Consider the following 23,011-nt stretch of genomic DNA (forward strand, 5'->3'; position numbering starts at 1 on the left):
CTCAAAACTTCCTTCCAAGTCCAAGTCATGGGGTGGGCAGAGGTTGTGCCTGTAACGCGGTTTAGCTCACGATACAACCCAGGACCAGGGCAGAGTGGTGGCACAGCCCTGCCCGGCATCTGGGCACGGTGCCCGCGGTGTTCCCGGCTGTTCCTCGGGAGCGATGGGGACCAGCAGTGATCGCTGTGCTGTCACTGCCGGCCGTGCGGATCCCATCCTCGGGGACGATGGGGACCCGCGGTGCCCGCGGTGCTGTCACTCCGGGAGCGATGCTCGCCGTGCTGTCCCCCCCGGGCTGTGCCCACCGCGCTGTCACCCCCGCTCGGTCCCGCCCCGCAGCGCCCGCCCCCCGTGCCCGTGTCCGCGCCCTCCGGGGCGGGGCCGCTCATGCGCGGGGCCGGGGCCGGGGCTCCGCCGCTTCCGGAGCCGGGAGCGGGGCCGGGAGCGATGCCGCTGCCCGGGGCCGGGCCGCCCGGGGCCATGGGCACGGCCGTGGGGCCCATGAGCCTGCGGGAGCTGCTGCTGGCGGCCGAGGCGGGCGGCGCGGCGGGCGGCGAGGAGGAGGTGTGCGTGGTGGGCATCTTCGGCAAAACCGCGCTGCAGCTCTGCTCCGAGAAGGAGGCCCTGGTGAGCACCGTGTGCGACCGGCAGGTGTTCCCGCTCTTCCCCGAGGAGGATCCCGAGCTGGCGGACGGCGCCGCGGGGCAGGACGGGGACCCGGCCACCAAGGACTACAACCAGCTGCAGGCGTACTACAGCCAGGAGAGCCGCGTGCTGTACCTGGTGCTCACCTCCGTCTGCGACACGCCGCAGCTGCTGCGCGCCTGCGGGGACCTGGCGGCCGCCGAGAACAGAGAGGCCGGGCCCGGGCACCCCTCCGGAGGCCCGGCCCCGCTGCCCCACGCCGAGGCGCACGAGTTCTGGAAGCACCAGGAGAAGCTGCACTGCCTGAGCCTCCTGTACCTGTTCTCCGTGTGCCACATCTTGCTGCTGGTGCATCCCACCTGCTCCTTCGACATCACCTACGACCGCGTGTTCAGGGCGCTGGATGGGCTGCGGCAGAAGGTGCTGCCCTCGCTGAAAGCTGCTATCAAGGACTGTCCTGTCGGCAAGGAGTGGAAGCTCAACTGCAGGCCATGCCCTCCACGCCTCCTCTTCCTCTTCCAGCTCAACGGGGCTCTGAAGGTGGATCCGCTGCCGAGCAGGGGTCAGGACCCCTGTGGTCACCTGGAAAAGCCACCCCCCAAGAAGCATTCCCCCAAGAGGAGGCTGCAGCACGCTCTGGAGGATCAGATCTACCGCATCTTCCGCAAGAGCCGCGTGCTGACCAACCAGAGCATCAACTGCCTGTTCACCGTGCCCGCCAACCAGGCGTTCGTGTACATCGTGGCTGGAGGGCCCCAGGATGGAGATGATCCCGTGGCCATGCTTCTCGACCAGCTCCGGAGCAACTGCACCATGAGAGAGACTGACTCGCTGCTGGCTCCCACCCTGTCGGGACCCAGGAGGTATCAGATGATGAGGCACGGCCGGCAGCAGCTCTCCTTCCACGCTGAGAGCAGCAGCTCCAGCTCCAGCTCCTCTGGGCAGCTCGTGGACTGCACCCTCAAGGAGTTCTTGTGGCAGCACGTGGAGCTGGTGCTCAGCAAGAAGGGCTTTGAAGACAGCGTGGGGAGGAACCCGCAGCCCTCTCACTTTGAGCTCCCAACCTACCAGAAGTGGGTGGCAGCTGCTCTAAAACTCTATGAAGTGACCATTGAAGGCAAGGACGATGACCCCACCTGCGGCGAGCTGAGCTCAAAAATCATGAGCAGCATCAAAGTTTTGGAGGGCTACTTAGACATAGACACCAAGTTCTCCGAAAACCGTTGCCAGAAGGCTCTGCCCATGGCCCACAGCGCCTACCAGTCCAACCTGCCCCACAATTACACCATGACAGTGCACAAGAACCAGCTGGCCCAGGCCCTGCGCGTGTACAGCCAGCACGCCCGGGGCCCGGCCTTCCACAAATACGCCATGCAGCTCAACGAGGACTGCTACAAGTTCTGGAGCAACGGGCACCAGCTCTGCGAGGAGCGGAGCTTGACGGACCAGCACTGCGTGCACAAGTTCCATCTGCTCCCCAAAGCAGGTAAAGGTGCCCACTCGTGCTTTGGTTTCATGGTTCAGTTTTGTATCTGTGTTAAAATGTCTTAGGCTGAAAGTACTGGCTCTGAAGTGTTGTGGGAGGTGAAAGTTTGCAGCTTTAAAGCGAGGTGTTCGAGGACTGGGTGTGGCACTCGGTGCTGTGCTCCGATTGACGAGGTGGTGACCAGGCAAAGGTTGGACTCGATCATCTCAGAGGTCTTTTCCACTCCAGATGATTCTGTGATCATCTCTACAGTGGGATCATAGCAGAGCTGATGTGCAGGTTTCCTTTATGCTGAGTTTAGGAGCCAGTCTGCTGTTAGTAGCAACTCTTACTCTGATTTTCCGATTTTAGTAGTAACTCTGATTCTGTCTTACCAGCTAAAAGCAATTACACTGGAGTCCTCCTAATGAGAGGAGTGTAAGAACAAAATTCTCTAAAAAGCATAAGCATCCCCCTTTGCTTTAAATGACCTGGTTGATCAGGGAGTCAAAACTGACTTCTGCAAGTTTATTGCAGGCAGAAGAACTTTGAGCCTTCAGGAAGAGGTTGTAAAAACAAATAAGATTTGGTTTAGTGGTAAAACCTCCACTGGAACTTTGCAATATTAAAAGTGGGAAAGGGAGGAGTTGCTTGACAAACATTTTGTGTTTGTGTATAGCAGGGAGGGAGCAATGGATGAAGGGAATAAAGAAAGTTGTGAATGGTGAGCAATTTGCCCAAGGTCTGATTGATTTTGCTTTTAGGGGAAAAGCCAGAAGCAGACAGAAATCCCCCAATTCTGTACCACAACAGCCGGGCTCGTTCCACTGGTGCCTGCAACTGTGGAAGGAAACAAGCTCCTCGGGAGGACCCCTTTGATATCAAAGCAGCCAATTATGACTTTTACCAGGTAACTCTCAGGTCTCTTGGTGCTTCCAGCAGTGCTTTTGTTTCAGCTGCAGTCTGTATTCTGAAGTGACCACAAGTTTCCTCTTAACCTTACCAACTTTTTGCTTGGGGGAGACATTTCTGGGAGCAGAAATGGGCTGACCAGGATGGGCAGTTCCAGTCTTTACCACACACACAGGAGCACCAGTTTATGCATCTGTTTACACTTTGAATATGTTGGTCCATGTGAATTCTAAATAATCAGGTCTGTGGGCCGTGTTCCCATCGCTGCTTTGGTTCTCACGTGGTGCAAACCTCTTGTATCTTAATTATAGCTGCTGGGTGTTGTGACTCTGAGCTCCCTCATCTCAGGGTGGATACTGAACCACCTTTTCTTTCTCGCAGCTGCTGGAAGAGAAGTGCTGTGGGAAACTGGAGCACATCAACTTCCCCATATTCCAGCCAAGCACACCTGACCCAGCGCCTGCTCGGGACGAGGCATCGCCCGCCCCTCCGGAGGGCGAGATGGAGAAACTCAAAGAGAAGGAGCCTCAGACTCAGGGAGAGAGCACAGGCCTGAGCTTAGCCCTGAGCCTGGGCCAGTCCACGGGCAGCCTGGGCACCTACCCACCCGATGCCCAGGGTGCAGGGGACAACGCAGAGAGCCACGGGCAGAGCGGGGACTCCAAGGGCGAGAAGAGGCCGAGCCTGGTGGATCGCCAGGCGTCCACTGTCGAGTACCTGCCCGGGATGCTCCATTCCAACTGCCCCAAAGGCCTTCTGCCCAAATTCTCCAGCTGGTCACTGGTCAAGCTGGGGCCTGCTAAGGCTTACAACTTCCACACAGGCTTAGATCAACAGGGTTTTATCCCGGGGACAAACTATTTAATGCCTTGGGACATTGTCATCAGGACCAGAACTGAAGATGAAGGGGACTTAGACACCAACTCCTGGCCTGCTCCCAACAAGGCTGTTCCTGGGAAAAGGAGCGCCGTGGTGATGGGGAGAGGCCGGCGCAGGGACGACATCGCTCGGGCTTTTGTGGGCTTTGAGTATGAAGATGCACGAGGGAGGAGGTTCATGTGCTCGGGGCCTGACAAGGTGATGAAGGTGATGGGAGGGGGGCCGAAGGAGTCGGCCCTGAAAGCCCTCAACTCCGACATGCCCCTGTACATCCTGTCCTCGACGCAGGGACGCGGCCTCAAGCCCCACTACGCCCAGTTCATGAGGCTCTTCGTGGTGGTTCCTGATGCTCCTCTGCAGATCACCCTGACCCCTCAGGTAGGGAGTGCAGAGGGAATCTGGGAGCAGCAGAGGCACGGCTGGCTGGGGAAACATTAATTAAAACGGTGTCAAGGAACTCCAGCTCAAACCAACTTCAGCCCAGACACTTGTTTCCAAAGTATCTGTTACATAAGCACTTGTGATTTCTTACACTTTAAAATTTATACTTTGTATAAAGTAAATACACAAAAATATTTTACCAAGGATGAGTTATTGGCATTCCCTGCTATTAAAAAAAAAAAATAAAAAGCTAACAGTGACTCTTTAAGAATGACTTTGTCATTTTAAATGTCATGGAGAAAAGCAGTGAGTCATTGCTCAATTATTATTTGTAGTTACAATTTGAATTTAAGACGTGAAAAAATGTTGGTTTTCCTAGTTGGAGAATTCTTCACCGTTTCTTCTATTTTTCTTTCAATACACATTTGAAAAAAAAACTCCATTTGCATTCTATTACTTTTTAAGGTAGTAATGATGTTTGATTACCTACTCACGTTTCCTTTTGCCTTTAGGTTCAGCCAGGACCACCACCCTGCCCTATATTTTACCCCGAGAAGCAGGAAATCACCCTTCCCTCTGATGGACTCTGGGTGCTGAGGTTTCCCTACGCCTACGTGACAGAGCGGGGGCCCTGCTTCCCTCCCAAAGAAAGCCAACAGTTAATGAGCTACAAGGTTCTCCGAGGAATCCTGAAAGCAATCACACAATGAGAATGGTTTTGGGTAGCTCTGTTTGAGTTTAAGAAGGCTGTCTTCAATCCAGCTCGTGGGTTTTGGTTACCCAACTGTTGTCACTGCAATTGTGTGAAGCCCCCACTGTATTTCACTGGAATGCGGTGAGATTGGAAATAAAGTTGATATCAAAGCAGGAAAAGGAATCTGAGACATGTAAATTTTCCATTTATTGAGTTTTCATTTGTAAAAATAAAAGCTGGTTTTCGTAAAGTGCTGATCTTGTATTACTAAATGTTTTGATGACAGTGCTTTTCCCCATCCTGTATTTTATATACCTGTTTAGGAATATTAAAAAATTAGCACTGCCTGAAATCAAGAGTTTACTTTGTCATATTGAGGCAATGATGAGCAAAATATTTCTCTGAACAAGCTGTTTGTATGTAAATTATGCTTTTAATGTGATGATAGGAGAAATAATTTTATCTTAAAAAAAAATATATACTGCAGTTCTGATGTATATTAACAGCAAAGCCAGAAACTGTGCTCACCTGTATCAAGTGACTCTCAGTGCCAAAAAATCAGCCACAGTAAATCGACTTTTAACTGAGGTAAGATGTAAGGCTGTATGCCGAGACCTAATTTAATTTCTAGAATATTTGTTTCTAATTAGCATGCACACAAAATTTAATTTGCCAGTTTGCTATAGTATGGTAATTACACTGCATGACCGGAGCTGAGACCTGGTTTCTGCTCAGAATACGACATCTGTGAGGGGCTGGCTGAGGAAAAGAGGAAAAGACATCTCTTCATATGGAATACAACATTAGGGTTGGGGTTAGATGGTCTTTAAAGATCTTTTCCAAGCATTTCATGATTCTGTGATCTCTCAGGGGCTGGATGTGGGAAATGTCATATTCCTTCCATTTGGAATATGGCATCGCTGAGGGGATGGATGAAGAAAACATATCCCTGCATCCGGAATGTGATATCTCTGAGGGGTTGGGCGTGGAAAATGCATCCCTCCTGTTTGGAATACGATATAAGGGGTTGGACTATGATTTTATGACCTCTGAGGGGGTGTGTGCGGAAAGAGCATCCCTGCCATTTGGAATTTGACGGGTCTGAGGGGCTGGGTGGGGGAAAACACATCCCTTCCTTGGAATACGACTTCTCTGGGGGACTGGGTGTGGGAAAAGCATCCCTCCACCTGTGAGGAGAGAGCCGGCACAGCCAGGTGGAAAATAAAAGCATATAATTGAGAATTTCCCCACAGTACTTGCGGAGTGCTTTTTGACCGTGACAGCTCCGCCCATGAGGCGGGCGCTGGGCGGGGGTGTGGAACACACATCCCTCCACCTGCCAGCAGATAGCCGGCACGGCTCGGTTGGGAATTAAAGCGTTTAATTGGGAATTACCCTCGGAGCGATTGTGAAGCAGCGGCGGCTGCGGGCAGCCCCTCACGGGCGGGCGGGAAGGGAAGGGCGCGGGGCCGCCGCGCCTGCGCGCTGCGCTCCTGGCGGTGCCGGGGCGGCTGCGCGGGCGCAGAGGCTGCGCTCCCTCAGAGCCGCCGCCGCTGCCTCGGAGCCTCCGCGTCCCGCAGCGGCTCCGCCTCGCTGCGAGCCGCCCGCGGGCTGGGACACGGACACGGAGCGCGGCAGGACGGGCCGGGGCGGCCGGTGACAGGTGCAGGATGTCGGCCACGCTCTACGTGCTCTCCACGCTGGGTGGATACGTCCTCACCTCCGCGCTTCTCCTCAAGTGCCCGGGGCTGCTCCACCGGCCCAAGCGGCAGCGCTTTCGCTGCCGGCACATCTCGCACCGCGGCGGTGAGTGAGGGGCTGCGGGGATGGAGGGGAGGGGATGCGGGAGCCTCTCTGCCCTCTGTCGCTCCTGAGGGACGGTCCCAGCCCGGCTCTGGGCGCTCCGGGCCCGCGGGCGCTGCTCCCTCACGACCCCGGGGCTCTGCTCGGGCCCCCGGGCGCGGGAGGCTCGTGAGGGGCTGCGCGGTGTCCGTGCCTTGCAGGGGCTCCCTTTAAACCTTCCTCCCTCAGCCTAATTTTAGGTGCCACCTGCTGACCAGTGCCTCGCTTCAGCACGCGGAATTAATCTCCGAAGTCCAACCGCGCCAGTCGAAAATCAGCTTTTTTTCCTATTTTTTCCTTTTTTTTTTTTTTTTTTTTTTTTTTTTTTTTTTTTGTGAGGCGTGATGTTTTCCCTCTCAAACACATCTTTCTTTTTTTTTTTTTTTTTTTTTTCCTTTCTGACGATTCTGTATCCTGGTATTTCTCTCCCCAGCCAGATGGGCGTCTGGCTGTTGCTTAGGTCAGGTACAAGAGAGCAATTTTCTTGCCTCTGCCCTCCTGTTTTCTTTGCTTGCTGCTTTCAGGGGAAGCAGAATTTGCTGTGACTCTGTTCTTGTTACCCTCGGTGTTGCAGGCAGACAGTGAATGGCTCAGTGCCCTGGTAAAACCCTCTTGCATTTGAAAGTCAGGCACGTTGATTCTGTCTAAAATAGGCTTTTAAGTTTCTCCCACCTATTCCAAAGCGTTGGGAGGGGGAAATGCAGCAAGGTGTGTCTTCCTGTTGTGTAGAGATCAGTTCTGTGCTCTTCCACGCTGCCTCACCTAATTTTTGAAAATAGCTAGTTTGCTAGTAAATATTTTTTGATATTTTGTGTCAGAGGTGTCTGGTGCTGAGTTTAAACAGTTTTCAACATCAAACTTAGTGCCAGTTTATGCAGGGGTTGATCACAGTTTTAGCCAGTGGTCCTTAACAAATGCTTGTCTTGAATTATCATAATATAAAAATTGGAGCTGATCTCGTAATGATTTTATTCCTGGCGCTGCTTTCATTTACTTCATTTGGCAGTTTAAGATTCTTTGTAACTATAGCTTTAAGTATACCTTAAAATGTAGCTCTTTGTGTGGACTATCTGTATTATCTGTTACTTGGTAGTTATATTTTTCCTTCAGCGAAAAGAAAAGACTCTCAATTTTAGGGGTTTCCTAGTTTGGTTTGGTTTATTTGTAAGCTGTTAAAAGCTCGCAGGCGACTTTGTTGGAACTTGGAATGATCCCTTAATCCTCTGTTCTCGCTCCTTTGCAAGCACCTCAGTCAAGATCCGCAGCCCCGAGCCTGGAATGCGAGGGCTGGGGCCGGTCGCTCTAAGCTCCATCGGAGCTGCAGGAAAGCCTCGCTTAAGGCAGGATTATTCCTCAGGCACTCCAAGTCCACAGCCTGAGAACCGTTCCTGTGAAATCCACCCGAGGCAGGAGGGCAGCCCTGGATGTTGCCGCAGCTTTTTGCCCATCTGAGGCTGAAGATCCCTCGTGCTTTGCTGTCCTCGGTGTTTACCCTGCAACATAAATTCCTGCGGGACTCGAGTTCCCGGCTTTAGTCACGCTGTAGCTTCAGACTCAGTGTCAGGTTTCCTGTTGCATTACTCCAATTAGCTTAACTTGTTTGGCTTTTTCCTCTCTGGGATCAAACCTTGTGCAGTCAAGCTTTTAAGTCTTGATTTATCTTGCTTTTTCATTCAAGCATTTTGTCACCTCACTTTGTAGAATCATGCCTGAATTATTTCTTCATGTCTGCATAATTTTATAAATGGTCATTTCTGAGAGCAATTATTGACTCCTGATATTCTGTGTTGGAGTCCTGTGTCGATGCCAGCAGCCCTGGGTTGCAGGGTCTCTCAGAGAGGGTAGCAGGATGGTTTTTACACAGAATAATTCAGATTGGAAGGGACCTCTGGAGATTGCATCTGATCAGAGCAGGTTAACCAGGACCTGGTCCAGTTAGGTTGTGAATGCATCCAGGGATGGAGCCTCCACAACCTCTCCAAAGTTTGGCTACTCTTGCAACAAAACAAGGGAGGTTTTCTTACATTTATAAACTGAATTTCCTGTATTTAAACCTGTTCTCATTCCTCTTGTCCTTTCCCTGAGCACCACCAAGAAGAGTTTGGCCGAGTCTTTATTCCCTTCCATCCAGTATTTACATGTGTAGGATCCTCTCCAGACAAAACAATCCCAGCACCCTCAGCCTCTCATCCCTGATTTTCACAGCCCCTCCTTGGATTTACTCTGGTAGATCCAGGTCAATCTTGTGCTTTGGAGCCCAGAACTGGACCTGGTGCTCCAGGTGTGGTTTCAACAGTGCTGAGCAGAGGGGAACCATCACCCCCCTTGACCTGCTGGCCCCAAAACCTCCTCGAGGGTCAGCTCCTTGAGGCAGTGCTGGGTGTTGGCTCCCTCTTGGCCGTGGTGGTGCTTGCAGAGGGGGAGTTGGTGCCCTCCTCATGTCTGGCTGTGCCATTTGGGCTGGGCAAGGTCTGTTCCTCACAGGGACTGGGCCCATGGAGCTGGAAATGTCTTTGAGGAAGTGTCAGAAGCCCTTTGGTCAGCCCAGCCTTCTCACTTTCCTGGGAGAAAAATTACTTTTATCCAATAACTCGTGTAGTTCCCCTTTCTGCGTGTGGTTGCTGATTTAGAATTCCTCTTTCAGCTGATCTCTCAACTTTGTTCCTCATTTCCCTGAAATGCTCCAAGTCAGGCATTTGACTCAGCACCCCTGACCTGTCACCATCCCTGGCCCTTGACCACCTCCCTGCCATGTGATTTGTCACATCAGCCACTTGAAACTTTTATCTTTGGAACTTTCTGCCCAGGAATGTCAGGCTGCTCTTGCTTTGCTCACAAATGGAAGACTTGACTCAGGTGTTTTGGCCCTTCCCTCCCCGTTCAGGATGTATGGGCTGGATTGCCCCAGCTGATAAGTTATCTAAAACCCTCAATAATTATTGCAGTTAATTTGTAACTGATCAGCCAGGCCCTGTGCAGGGGATTCCCATTTGTTAGGCAATCTCCAGATGGGCACCATGAGGTTCTCCTGCTCTCCTTTGTCCCCCTCAGCCAACTCCCAGTTCTGCAATTAAATCCCACAGAATGGTGAATGTCTGATCACAGGAGCTGCTGTGGGCTCACCATATTGTTTTACATTAAACCCTGCAGATTTTTGTCATCATGCTTCTAAGTCTTCCATTTTGTACGCCTGCCTGAGAACAACAATTTTAAATTGGTGCTCGTGCATTGCTTTAATTAAGTAACTGAGCACAGGTTTAGGTAAGTATGTCCTGGTGAGGTCTTGTTAATAGGCAAGGCCTTAATTGGAGCTCTTATAATTGCTGTTTACAAAGTCTGTCATTCATTGCTGTCAGAGAGCAGCTGAAATTTGCATAGATATCTTCATCAGCACGTGGATCCTCCCGAGGTTGTTTTGTTTGCCAGTCTATAATGTTGCCTGTTTTCTGAGGAACAACCTCAGAAAAAGGCACAACCTTTTCCAGTCCCTAATCAGGCTGATTTTCTAAGATTTTTATGCAGAGATTGCTGGCTTAGGACTTGCAGAATTTAATCCTGCCTGAGAGAAAATTAAATTTGCTTGTCCTTTCATTTCTTAGCTGAATGGATGTGTGTTTGATTCCTTGTGTGTGAGAGCTCCTTTCTCCTGCAGCACAAACCTGTATTGACAGATTTGTGCTCTTTGCACTGAACAAAGAGGTTGTCACCTATGTCACCCCAGCTGGGTTATACATTTAGGGAGTGTCAGCTTTAGAATGCCTTGGGTGATTTAATTCATTGCTTTTTTGGTTATTTTTTTCTCTTGTTACTCTTCCCACCACTCTCAGCTCCATTTTTGCATGTAATTTCCCTGTGCCTGTGGGGTTTATTGTTCTAACTAAATACCTCTGGTAAAACAAACACTTTGGTTTGAATATTCTAAGTGTTACACAAATCCAAGAGAAGTTCTTTTTTAAAATCCTTTTACTTGGAGAAGGTTGTGTCTGTCCAGGACATTGGTGGCAACAAAGATTTCTGATTCATGAGGATTTCATCTCATTTCTCAAAATATGTATATTTTAAAACCTGCTAGTTTTTAATTCTATTTTCAGTGGGGTTGAGGGGAGGAAAAGGATTTTGTTTAAGTTTTATTTTTGTTGTTTCTGCAGGTGCTGGAGAGAACCTGGAGAACACAATGGCAGCCTTTCACCAGTGAGTACAGAAGGATGAGAATATCTGATTTAGGTGTTCTCAGTGTCTTTAGTGAGTGAAGCCACCAAGGGAGGTGGGAGTTCCTCAGTTCTTTGGGGTCCCTGTGTCCCATTTCTGAAATCAGCTCTCCTCTGGATAACTCTGTGGATTGCCAAATCCACTCCAGTTCCACCAGAAGGAGTTGGGATACCACAAATTATGGTCTGTGCTCAGTAACAAATGGAAACAACCCCTGAGGCCCGAGCTGTGCTAAACCAGCAAACAATGCTGTGCCTGGTGGTGATTACTGCCATTAATTAATTTATCACTATAAAGCAGAAAATGCTGCTGTTGATGGTTTTCCCTGCACTCATGCAATGTGTGAAAGCCTCTTACTCAGGGTTTAAAATGGGGCTGGGACCAGAAAGCCTCTAAAGCCTCCAGCATTTAAGTAGTGAATTTTAACATTTAAGTAGTGAATTTTAACATTTAAGTAGTGAATTTTAACATTTAAGTAGTGAATTTTAACATTTAAGTAGTGAATTTTAACATTTAAGTAGTGAATTTTAACATTTAAGTAGTGAATTTTAACATTTAAGTAGAGAATTTTAACATTTAAGGTAGTGAATTTTAACAAGGTTCTCAAAGGCATTTGAAGAAGCAGCAAATCTAAAACTCCAGCAGCTGCTCAGAAGGGACCACATTCTGTGGGCTCCTCTTTGTTTTGTTTGGGGTTTTTCTGGTTTGCTTTGTGCTCAGGAGCCTCATCAGTTTGCTGTGTCCCTGCAGCCTGAGGGGTGCCAGCTCTCCCAAGCAAAGAAAAGAAAGTCCTGCACTATTTTCTATCTCCATGGAAGCTCAGCATAGTTTTCTGTGGCTTTTTGTTTGGTTTTTTTTTTCCTGCTGGCCTGCCTTTTTTCAAGTCTGCTACCAGACTTTCTGAAAGTGCTTCTTCCTTTTTTTTTTAACCATTTCTTAATTTTCATTTAATGTCATACATAATCATTCTGTACACAAAGAGCTCTTGCAATGGAAGTTATTCCATAATCTATTTTTATTTTATTCCCAGAAATAAGCAGTAATACTTAGAGAAAGGACTGTGCTGGGGGAAATACATTTTGTGATGAGTTTTTCTGACTCTCTTCTGCCCATTTTAATTATTTTAGAGCTGTGGTGGGACAAATGCAGATTTTGAACCCACAGCAGTTGCCAGTAGCAAAGTTCATCAAGGAGAGCCAGGGTAGCTCTGCAGGAAGCAATTTCCTCCTGTTAGGAGTAGAAATTTTCTGGCTCCTTTTGGGAAGGGGTCAAGGCTTTGTCCATCCCCTTTGCTCATTCCCATCTTCACAAGTAAAGCAGCAAAAGGGGTAGAAAATCAGTGATTTGGCTGGTGAAAAATGGTCAGGATTGGCTCAAAGAGCTGATAGGAGCTGATCAATCATAATCCATCAGATTCTGTGTGAAGCCAGACAGGGTGTGTCTGCAGGAGCTGTTCCTGCAGGTTTGCACAAGCAGGAATATTTGCCTGTTGCTGTAGTTGAATCCAGAGGAGAATGTTTGTATGGGGGGAGGAGACATTTATTGGCAATTTCAGTTTCTATACTGTTTAATTTACAAATATTCTGGAAGGAAATGAGAAGCTTTTTGTACCAAAGACAATCTTTTTTTTTTTTAGTTTTGTTTTACAGGGTAAAATGTATAATAGATGGGGGGAGGGTTATAATCTTGTTCTACCATATTTAAATGCTTCTGTGCTGGGTTTAGATTATAAAACAACAGATTTTAAGCAGGAGCACTCTCATCCTAATTTACAAATGCAAGCCTACCTCACAGCTTGAGTTCTGGAGCAGTTGGATCTGAATCCACAATGCTGTTGTGAATCTGGAGCCTTCTCTGGAGCAGTGTGGGTTTGACAGAACAAACTGATTCCAGCTGGGCCAGCTCAGCACTTGAGGAAGCTCATTGAGCACTGAGCTGCTTGTAAGGGCCTGGCAAAGCCTCAAATCTGTTCACAAGGAAAGTTGTTGTTCTCCCCTTGCCATGCAGCATCAGCCCTGATTCTTAAGCAAGAAATATTGCTAATAAAATCTGCTGGTGCAATGATAAAACATGGGAACAGCTACAGATCTGGCAAATCTCCTGCAGCAGATTTGGAGTTGCTTTCCCTCAGGAGGAAAAAATCACCCAGTACAGCCTGTGATTCCTCCATATGTAACAGGATTTTGTTCCTCTCCTAATTCTTAATTAGCAGCACTGGCAAACAGTTCACAAATTGGCTTTAATTTGACAGCCCTCCTTGATCATTATCCCAGCTGGACCAGAAATTGTTTTAACCACTTTGGGGAGTGTGTTCTGATTTATTTTTTTGGTTTGTTACCACATTAGTGGATGTCCATGGGCTGTGTTCAGCAGCCAGTAAAGCCCAGAAGGAAAAGGCTGTGACTGAATTTCCAGAGCTTTGGGTCCCAGGTGGGCACAGCTCACAGGTGCTGTGGGTTTGCTCAGAGGGGGATAAAAAGGTTTTGAAGGAAGGGTTCAGACTTTTATCTGCCTGCTGGAATGACACCTCTGTTCTGGTCAAATGAGCAATTCACTGCTCATTGCAGCTTTTTTTTTTTTTTTTTTTTTTTTGTTCTGGTGTGAGGTTTCCTGTTCTTATTTCCATCAATATCATTATTATTTTCTGCTTTCCTTGCTCCTCCTATGAACCAAACTACCATGGAGTGCATTTGGGATTGGATTAGAGCTTTTCAAAGCAGTGGCTTGGACCAGGAATAGTTATTTTGCTTTGAAAACTGTGACTGGATGTTTAGTGGTTTCTTTCCTTTTTCATTTAAATTAAAATTTTTTCATTAAAACAATAGTTTCAGGTTGTTTTGCTACCCAATAAAACAGCCAAAAGCCTGAAAGTCCCACTGCTAATTTCCTGATCCATCCCTTCCTGATTAATGTAAAAAAATAAACAAAAAACAGGTTTCACACCCCTGTCATTTGTGGTTTCTCATCACAAATTCAATTTCTTTTTTCACAACCTCACTTCCTGCAGTGGGCAGATGTGCTGCTGCTCCTTAACACCCCACTCCAAATCCTGACCCAATCTTTAGGAGCAGGTTTCTCAATCCTGGGCTGGCAGGCTGCAATCCTCAGGTGAGCTTCCCAAATCCTCTGGGACACAGAGCCAAAATTCCCATCTGTGCTTCCAGAGATGTTGTTTATTCTTGCATCAGCTGCAGCAGAGATTGTGAGGATTCCTGTTTGCTCCTTGCTTTGCAGCAGCATTGAGAGGATTCCTTGCACCACTAAAGCATCCAAGGCCCTTCCAGTGGGTTGGTTTGTGGAATGTTTTGGGTTTGGAGCTGCACAAAGCACCTGAGTGGCTCAGGGCAGCCTTTCCTTGCAGTGCTGTTAATCTGGGGACAGACATGCTGGAGCTGGATTGTCACCTGACAAAGGATGAGCAAGTGGTTGTGTCCCATGATGAGAACCTGAAGAGATCAACAGGAGTTGATGTCAACATCTCTGACCTCAAATACTCGGTGAGCTGAGGAGGAAATGGGCTGGGGGGTGTTGAAAAGTGAATTTGTGGGGTGGGCAGGGGGCTCTGAGTGTGCCTGGTGCCCAAAACCAAAGGGGAGGATCCACCTCGATAAAAAACCCAAACAAAAACCCATCCTAAACTAAACCACCCTCCCTAAACTCCCTGAGCAGGCAGGAGATCACACCTGGCACATCCACAGGGGATTCACTCCTCAGGATCAGCCTGGGTCAGTGGCTCTGCAGCTGGGATGGTTTGTCACACCAATGGCAGAGTGACAAAAGCTCTTCCTGCTGTCACCAGATTTCTAGTGGGAAAACTGGGAGGTGAATCCCCTCTGCCTCAGCAGTGAAATTTTCAGAATTCTCAGTGGAATTTCCAGAATTCTCAGACATCTGGGAAAGTTTTGCTTGGTTCCATTACAGGTGACACAAATCTAAGAATGCCAAACAGTTCAATTAATACTGAAAGTGGTGCTACTAAACCAGATTTTTGGATGAGGAGAAAGTGGCTTGTGAATTATGATTTTTTTGGTCTTTTGGGAGGAGGGTCATGATTATATCCCTGCATTTGAATTGATGCTCCATTCTTCTTTATTTTTAAGGAACTTCCACCCTATCTCTGCAAGTTGGATGTCACCTTTCAGAAAGGTGAGATGTTTGTCTCTCGCTGTTTCAATTTTCCATTTGACAAAGGGATTAGAAAAGTGCATTTGCTTCTCTCAATATCATGACAAAAGAAGTTTCAAAAGAAAAATATAAAAATATAACCCTGGCTGTAGAAACCAGTGCAGTAGTTCCTGTAGGCATGAGTTCAGAAGGAAATTTTGTTCTCATTTTGTCTTTTTCACATGAATCTCATTGCATTTGGTGTGTGGTAACTGAGCCTGTGTTTGCTATTTCAGGATTTTAATGTTGCCTGCACTCCTACTGTTGCTAAATAATGAGTGAATTTCATGAAGTTAAAACCTGAATGTGCAGCGTGCTGAGGGCATTTTCATGATGGAAATGAGCTTGTCATAGTTAATTACAGCTGAATGAAGTCATTTTTTGTTTAAAAATGTGATTATCCTTGGAACTTTATTAAAAGTATAAAGTTTGAAGGTGTTGAGTGCTCTGCCATTTCTGCTTCTATCTGTGATTTGTTCAAAGTGGCCACAGCAGTGAGAAATTTCTTGTTTCCCCAGAAAGTCAGTGTGAGGGGACAGACAACAGAATCCCACTGCTGCAGGAGGTGTTTGAGGCATTTCCAGAGACTCCTGTCAACATTGACATCAAAATGAACAATGATGTGCTGATCAGAAAGGTACATGGGCCCTGCTGAGCTGGCAGTGAGACAGGGCAGTGCTGCTGATATTCCAGGGGTTTTTTTGGAGTTCTGGCAGTCTGTGATAGCCAGATCTGTGCTCTTGGACTGCTTCACTCTTCACATGTTGGGTCCTGCTCCCTGTGTGAGGTAATAGAGGAGACAGAGAAGGGATCTTGTGCAAGATATTCTGTAAAAGCTCTTCAGGACCCTTCATCTGGAAGAGAAACAGCTCCAGCACTGCTGGAGACTTGTTTGGTTTGTACCTGATGGGAAGGATCTCCTTAGGGACTGTTGCTCCCCAAAGCAGCATAAAAATGATGTTATTGTGTAGATAGTGATGATGTGAACATCTCTGACCTCAACTACTCGGTGAGTTGAGGAGAAAATGGGCTGGGGGGTGTTGAAAAGTGAATTTGTGGGGTGGGCAGGGGGCTCTGAGTGTGCCTGGTGCCCTAAACCAAAGGAGAGGATCCACCTCAATACAAAACCCAAACAAAAACCCACCCTAACCTGAAAATCCCTGTGTAGGTAGTAAGAAAGTAGAAAGTAACCTGAGTAGATGTGTTCAGCACAGAGGGAAATCTTTCCAGAAAATAATATTTTGTCATTTAGCTTCCTTGAATTCTTTAGGGTTTTTTGTAGCTATAATCTGTTGTCCTGAACCCATCAAAGCATCCATGATCTAGTTGAGGTGTTAGAACATGGGTTGGACTCGATGATCTTAAAGGTCTCTTCCAACCTAGAATTTCTGTGATTCTGTGAAAAAGTAAAGAACTCTTCCCTGCAATGATTTCCAAAGCAAGCAGAGTTTCAGTTCAATAATTCTGCATTTAATTCCAGTGGCTGCAGGTGAGAGCTGTGCTTTCTGTGTGCAGGTCTCAGAGCTGGTGAGTCGCTACAAGAGAGAGCACCTGACCGTGTGGGGCAATGTCAATTATGAGATTGTGTGCAAGTGTTTCAAGGAGGTAAGGCTGTGTCCAGCTGAGCTTTGGTGCTGTGTGCTCACAAATCCTACAAAAAAAAAAAAAAACAAAAAAAAAAACCAAAAAAAAACACCCTGCAAATCAAGATTTAACCAGCTAAGCCAGGCTTCTACTCGTGGTGAGAAATTCTGTGCTCAGATTGTTCTGCTAAAATAAGGCAAGCACAGATAACACTCCTCTACCCTGCCATAAAATACTTGAGGAATTCAGCTTAGTCATGTTTTATTCTTGTTTTATGAAATATAGGGCATTGCAGTTCTATGCCAGGAGTTCTTAGAAGCCTCTTTTGCACATCATTCATCTGATAAAAAGCAATTTTCCCAAGGATTGCTGATTGTCTGTTTCTTTGCATGAAAATAATGGATGTGGCCACTAGTGGACAGAGTTGCATCAGCACAAAGCTGTTCTTTCACAGCTATCATTCTCCTCCTTCTGCTGAGGAATTTTACAATTTAGAATTAAATTACAATCGTGCTTAGTCCAAGGGAGTTATGCACCTGAGTGAAATCTATCTTATTGATAGTTCAGTCTAGTTGATTATTTCAATTTATCAGTGCAGGACAACACCCCATTTCCTACCTGAACAGCAGTTAGATGTATTCACATAAAGCAGCTTCATCTCAGGTGTGATTGCTGCACTTCAGCCATGCATTGATGAGTAAATTGAATTGCAGCAGAGTCAAAATCTACCAAGCTAACTGAGAATCTCTTTTGTGGCTCCTGCAGAACTCTGACATTGCCACCATCTTCTGTGCCCAGCGTGTCCTCCTGCTCCTTGGCCTGTTCTACACTGGGCTGCTGCCCTTTGTTCCCTTCAAGGAGGAATTCTTTGAGATCCCCATGCCTTCCATCATCCTCAAGTGAGTTACAGCCACTGCTGCCCCAGTGTAAAGCAGCTGATCCCTGAGGCCTCCCTGAGCTGGTTTTTGGGGCTGAGGTTCCTTTTCTGCTGGTTTAGGCACTTTTGGATATTGCTGGGAGAATTCTGTGCGCAGTAATACCCAGCAGTTCTGTACTTACAATAAATTCTTGCTCTTTTCTCCTCTTTTCTTGAGAACAAATTTATCTGATAGGGCCAAGAGACAAGCCAGCAGTAGAGTGGAAATGAGATTTCACAATCTTTCTCATTCTTCACTCAAAATGCTGCAGAATTCTCATCTCTGCTGCTTCTCTTAAATGTGGCTCATTTCTCTTGTATAACCCAATTCTACGTCACTGTCTTGAGCAGTGAAATTGCTGCTCTAATTTGAGTAAGATTAATTCTTTATGTTCCTTTTGCTGGAACATCTCAACTAAGATTTTAATCTGTGCTCTGGTAATTTTTGGTTTCCTTTTCCTCAACAGGCTGAAAGAACCAGAGAAGATGTCAAAAAGCCAGAGATTTGTTATCTGGCTGGCTGACACGTAAGATTTTTGTCTGATTTTTATTTATATTTTGCTTTTATATTTATAAACATTTGACTCAAACAACTAAGATTAGCTATTGCTGTATCTATGCATTATATATTTTCAGTTCCTTCCAGCTTTTTGTCAGTGCAGGATAAATCAGATTCAATTCTTATGTAGGTGTTCTTTATGCTTTTATTTTCCATACACAGGAGCTTTTTAAGGTGGGAATTATTCCAATTGTCTGTTAAGCTCCTGTCCTTAATTGTGCTCAGCTAATTAACATGCAATTAGATGCAGAATGCAGATTTTGTGGATGTGACTGTTTCATAATGTCAGAGGAGAGGCACTGTTTGCCTTGCAAGGAACACTTTGCATTTTAAGAATATCTGTGCTTCAGAGGGGATTTAGGCACAGCCTTTCAGTGACTGCAGTGTCTCCTGCCTCTGACATCTGATAGTTTAATTTCTCCAGGACATTTTCATGTCTTTTGGTGGGAAGGATAAAACCTCACCTGAAAGCAGAGTGGGTCACCAGACAAGGTGTAAGGTCCCTGCAGGGTGAAGGATTTCTCTGCTGGATTTAATCTTGATACTTGAATTATTTGAACAATTTCTAGGATTGGATTTCTCTTGTGGGAAAACTCTACACACTGTATAGGAACTTCATTGCAGGTCATCAACAGACACTGAAAATTCCAAATATACCTGAAGTTGTTCATTAATTTCCCTCTCCTTTCTCAGGCTGCTGATGAGGAAGGCACTGTTTGATCACCTCACAGCTCGGGGCATCCAGGTACAGTGGGGAAAGCTGAAGTGAGAATTCAAACAGACAGACCCAGCCTTGAAGGAGGTTCCTGTTCCCCACAGCAAGTTCTTTGTGTTTCTGGGACCAGGAGTTGCTGTTTAGTTCCTGAACAAAAGCTGCTGCTGTTATATTTCTGGTTGCAAAGGAAGATTTGTACACCTGGGAAAAAAAAAAAAAAGAAAAAGTTTTTTCATTTTAATCCCTTGAAGTAAAAATTGAGCCTATAAAATCTGCAAAACTGGTTATTTGATGTGGGACTTTCACAAAATAATACTGACTTTTAAAAGGGTACAAAGTCTGGGGTAGTGGAATTGGAGTCACCATTAAAAAATGTCCCTTTTGGAAGGTGAGGGGGAAAGTCCAGCATCAGTGTCATCATTTCTCATTTTAAATATGCAGCAACATCTCTCTCAGATCAAACAATTTAGATCAAAAGTCACTTTTTAAAAAAGAAATGATTATTTCCTGTAATAACTTGGTTGTTGTATCCCATTTCCCAGGTGTACATTTGGGTACTGAATGAAGAACAAGAATACAAGAGAGCATTTGATCTTGGAGCCACTGGAGTGATGACAGACTATCCAACAAAACTGAAGGAGTTCTTACATAATTACCCAGCATGAAGGAAGAAAACTGAGAAAGTCCTTCCAGAACAGATTGTGAGCCAAGGATTTTCCTCACTAAAACAAAAATAATTGGGGGCAGCATGCACAGATCATTTCTGTTGGAAAGATGTAACTGATGATCTGTTTCCTTGTTGTCAAATCACTACCTAATGTCAAGGTTGTCTATTTATTTTAAACTTTAATGACATAGTTTACATTTGTAAATAGCTCATTTAGTAACAGCACACTTCACAAATGATGATTAGGAAGAGAGTTGCCTGATAAGGTTCCTGTAGATAATAAGCATAATTTTACCTGTCACAATTGTTCCTAAGCAGCTGTCCAGACATGTCAGTTATTCCAGTTATATTCTAGTGAGCAGAAACTGAAGAATTTCTGAAAGTGTAGCCTGTGTGTTTGCATTTCTTGTGTTGCTTTTAGATTTAAGGTACCTTCTAAAGAAAAAAAAAAAAAAAAAAAAAGATAAAATAAAGAAAAACAGGCACAGGAGAAACAGCAAAGCAGACTCTGTGGCTGGCCAGGTAGTGAAGTGCACTCAGTGAAGGTGGTCACTTTTAGCCAGAATTAACTCAGTGCAGATTTATTCCATTATTCTCACTGACAATAATGTTGAACTTGAGTTGGAACTGGATTTGGAGCCTCTCTGAGGTGATGGCAACACTGTGACCTGTTGGTCCAGGATTTAAATCAGGATCTGGGTTTGACACCAAGTTCCAGTGCAGGGTCCAGCTTTGCCCCTGCCTCTGGCTGCCTCTCATGGCAGGGGCTGGATTTCCAGGATGGAAAATTGCACTTGGTACAGATTCCACTCACTTTGAAATAGCCTTTCCACCATGTCCTAAAAATCTTCTGCACATTTGTGGTTCTTGATGAACAGGAAGTTGTGTTTTAGGGTGAGGGACCAAAGAAGATTTTAAATTTGGTCAGGAGATTCAGGGACAAATGAAAATGTTCCTATTAAATGAATTCACCCAGATTTTTGTGTATTTATAAAGGGAGGAAGTGTCAATCTAATGTGTATAGATTTAGTCTTTTCTCTCCACAAAAATCCATTCAGTATCCATCATGTTTATGTGCACGGATGTGGGAACAACTGGCAACAGCCAGGAAAGCCCAGTTAGGCAGGAAGGTATTTCTGGAAGCTTCCATGCTGTTGTGAGCAGGAGTTACCCCAGTGTCAGCCAGGCTGGAGCCTGCAGTGCCCTTGGGGTGCTCATGGCATGGCTGGGCCTTCAGGGCTTTGATTTTGTGGTTTCATGACCCCCAATGTCCAGAGCTCAGGCACTGCATCATCAGATGCTCTCTCTAAACAAGAGTTTGGGTCCAGCAGTGTCTGTTTCTTGAGGGGATTTCATGTGAAAATAATAGATTTAATAATAAACACGGTAATCAGATGTGTTTTTACAGCAAGGAGCAAGCCACTGTGCTAAAAACTGATTTTTAAGTAATTTTTTCCCCCTTGGTAGCTCAGATTTGGGAGGCTCTTGTTGCACCCCCTGGCTGCTGTGCCATATTTGTAATTGTGGAGCATCTTTGCTGTTCCACTGCCTGTCAGGAGGTTGTGAGGATGCCAAACCCATCTGCAGGGAGAGGCTTTGTTTCTGCACCACAGCTCCTTTCTGAGGAATATGTCTGGATGAAATGGAAAAAACCTGCAGCATTTAGGATTCAAGTGAACATGTGCTGATGGGGGCAGATGAGTTAATGTTGTCCTTTGGAATATCTGCCTGCTGAGGATGACTGCAGATTCAATTTCCTCCTAATTTAATCAGCCTTGTTGCTTATTGAATGGAAGAGAGGAAAATGGAACTTCCTAACTGTTCATGGGGGGAAAAGGATGAAATTATTTATTAACTACTAAAGCTTTCTGTTTCCCTCTCAGACCAGCTCTGTCTGCTCACATAAGTGCTAATAATCAGTCAAGTCACAGCTCTGCCTGCTTTTTAGAAGCCACAGAATGGTTATAGAAAATGTTCCACATGCAGCTCAGAAAATTAAAAAAAATTCCACCTTTCTGTCCCAATCTGGTTTTATTAGCAGTTTGTAGCTCCAGATAAGTTTTTATGCAATGTGGGTTTTTTAAATTCAATTTTATTGCTGTTGAATTTGTAACACAGGCACCAATATTAAGATGCAGATATAATTATGGTTTTAGAAAATTATATCAAAACCACATTAAAACTGATTTGTTTCAGTTAGGAGGAGCTAAGTTCTAAAATGCCAGTTTTGATCTCTGACTTACTTTGTGTCAAGTTTCCCTCAACACTCAATAAATAATCAATTTTCCATTATTCTACATTGAATGATAAAACACAGGCACTGAAATTAGTGTTTTATATTTAATTTTAACATTTTAATTCTCTATTTAGTAGTAGAGATGGAAATTTCTGCCTTTTTAAATTCTCAACACATTTCCCAACCCTATTTTTGTCAGACCACCAGTGTTCTACATGTGATGGAGCTCCTGACTGTGCTGATTACACACTGACCTCTCTTGGACAAATCTGCTGCTCAATATCTGGAATTGGGTTGGGAGGGAAAGGCTCCAGAGCTGGAAAAGATGGAAATAAATAAAGCTGGAAATAAATCCAGAGCTGGATTTATTCCTTCACCTCTGGGATTTACACAAGAGCTCAGCTCTGATCTCATGGGACAGAAAATGTCCCATGGGTGACTCCCAGCCCCAGTGCACAGGGCCTAGGCTGTGATAACTGTTTGTGACAAACACCCTGGACTTGGGGGAACTCTAAAAAACGAAGATTTGTTCTTTCCAATCTTGTTTGGAATATTCCAGAATTGCTGTGTGATTTTTTATTTTTTTTTAAACCACTTGTACAGAAAAGCTTTTGTTGAGAACTTGCACAACTGTCCAGGAGGATGTTCAGTTCATCTCTCTCTGAGGTGAGATTCTTTTCAGGTACTTTTAACTCTAAATATTCTTTTAACACTGTGTTCTCCACCCTGTTTATGTATGAAGGATGACTGCATGGATTTCATGCACTTTTAATTTGCAGAAACTCTCGTGGACCTCTCTAGCTCCAAAGCTATGCAGTGATTTCTCTTTTCATGTCAAGAAGGACTTGATGCTTTTGAAATGTGGCACATTAAAACATCTTTGCTCATAAAAGGTCTAAAACTGAATGCTTGTTAGGTGTGACTTCTTTCCCTAAAAACCTAATTTCTGAGAGTTTTGTGTTTACAGTGTCCTTGGTTTGAGTTGGTGTTCTCAGGAATTCCACTTGCAGCAGGTCTCTGTCCTTTCTGATCATCAGCAGGATAAAATTTCCTCTAATCCTAGAGGAAACATTTTGGATTGCCATTAAATTACATGAAATATTAGGTTTTAAGGTCAAGTGTAATTTTGAAGCCTTGAGAGTT

At 45.8% G+C, this 23,011-nt stretch overlaps 2 protein-coding genes across 3 annotated transcripts; both read left to right on the forward strand.

Annotated features, from left to right (window-relative positions):
• Positions 1-447: 447 nt before the first annotated feature.
• SMG8 (SMG8 nonsense mediated mRNA decay factor) lies at positions 448-5,226 on the forward strand. The gene is made up of 4 exons (XM_063174254.1): positions 448-2,131; positions 2,875-3,020; positions 3,404-4,279; positions 4,795-5,226. Exons 1-4 carry the CDS (start codon positions 448-450, stop codon positions 4,990-4,992), a joined length of 2,904 nt encoding a protein of 967 aa, XP_063030324.1. The 3' UTR covers positions 4,993-5,226.
• Positions 5,227-6,557: 1,331 nt separating this feature from the next.
• On the forward strand, positions 6,558-22,774 carry GDPD1 (glycerophosphodiester phosphodiesterase domain containing 1). Of its 2 annotated transcripts, XM_063173623.1 has the most exons (11): positions 6,558-6,782; positions 10,967-11,009; positions 14,389-14,524; positions 15,128-15,173; positions 15,710-15,828; positions 16,707-16,796; positions 17,541-17,674; positions 18,159-18,218; positions 18,944-18,995; positions 19,508-19,666; positions 22,068-22,774. In XM_063173623.1, the coding sequence occupies exons 1-10, from the start codon at positions 6,647-6,649 to the stop codon at positions 19,628-19,630; spliced, it is 939 nt and encodes a 312-aa protein (XP_063029693.1). In that variant the 5' UTR covers positions 6,558-6,646; the 3' UTR covers positions 19,631-19,666; positions 22,068-22,774. The 2 variants fall into 2 exon arrangements, with proteins under 2 accessions (XP_063029693.1, XP_063029692.1); XM_063173622.1 differs by having other exon boundaries at positions 6,560-6,782; positions 19,508-22,774.
• The last annotated feature ends 237 nt before the right edge of the window (positions 22,775-23,011 follow it).

Source organism: Melospiza melodia, chromosome 21 (genome assembly GCF_035770615.1).
Source record: "Melospiza melodia melodia isolate bMelMel2 chromosome 21, bMelMel2.pri, whole genome shotgun sequence".
Classification (NCBI taxonomy): Eukaryota; Metazoa; Chordata; class Aves; order Passeriformes; family Passerellidae; genus Melospiza; species Melospiza melodia.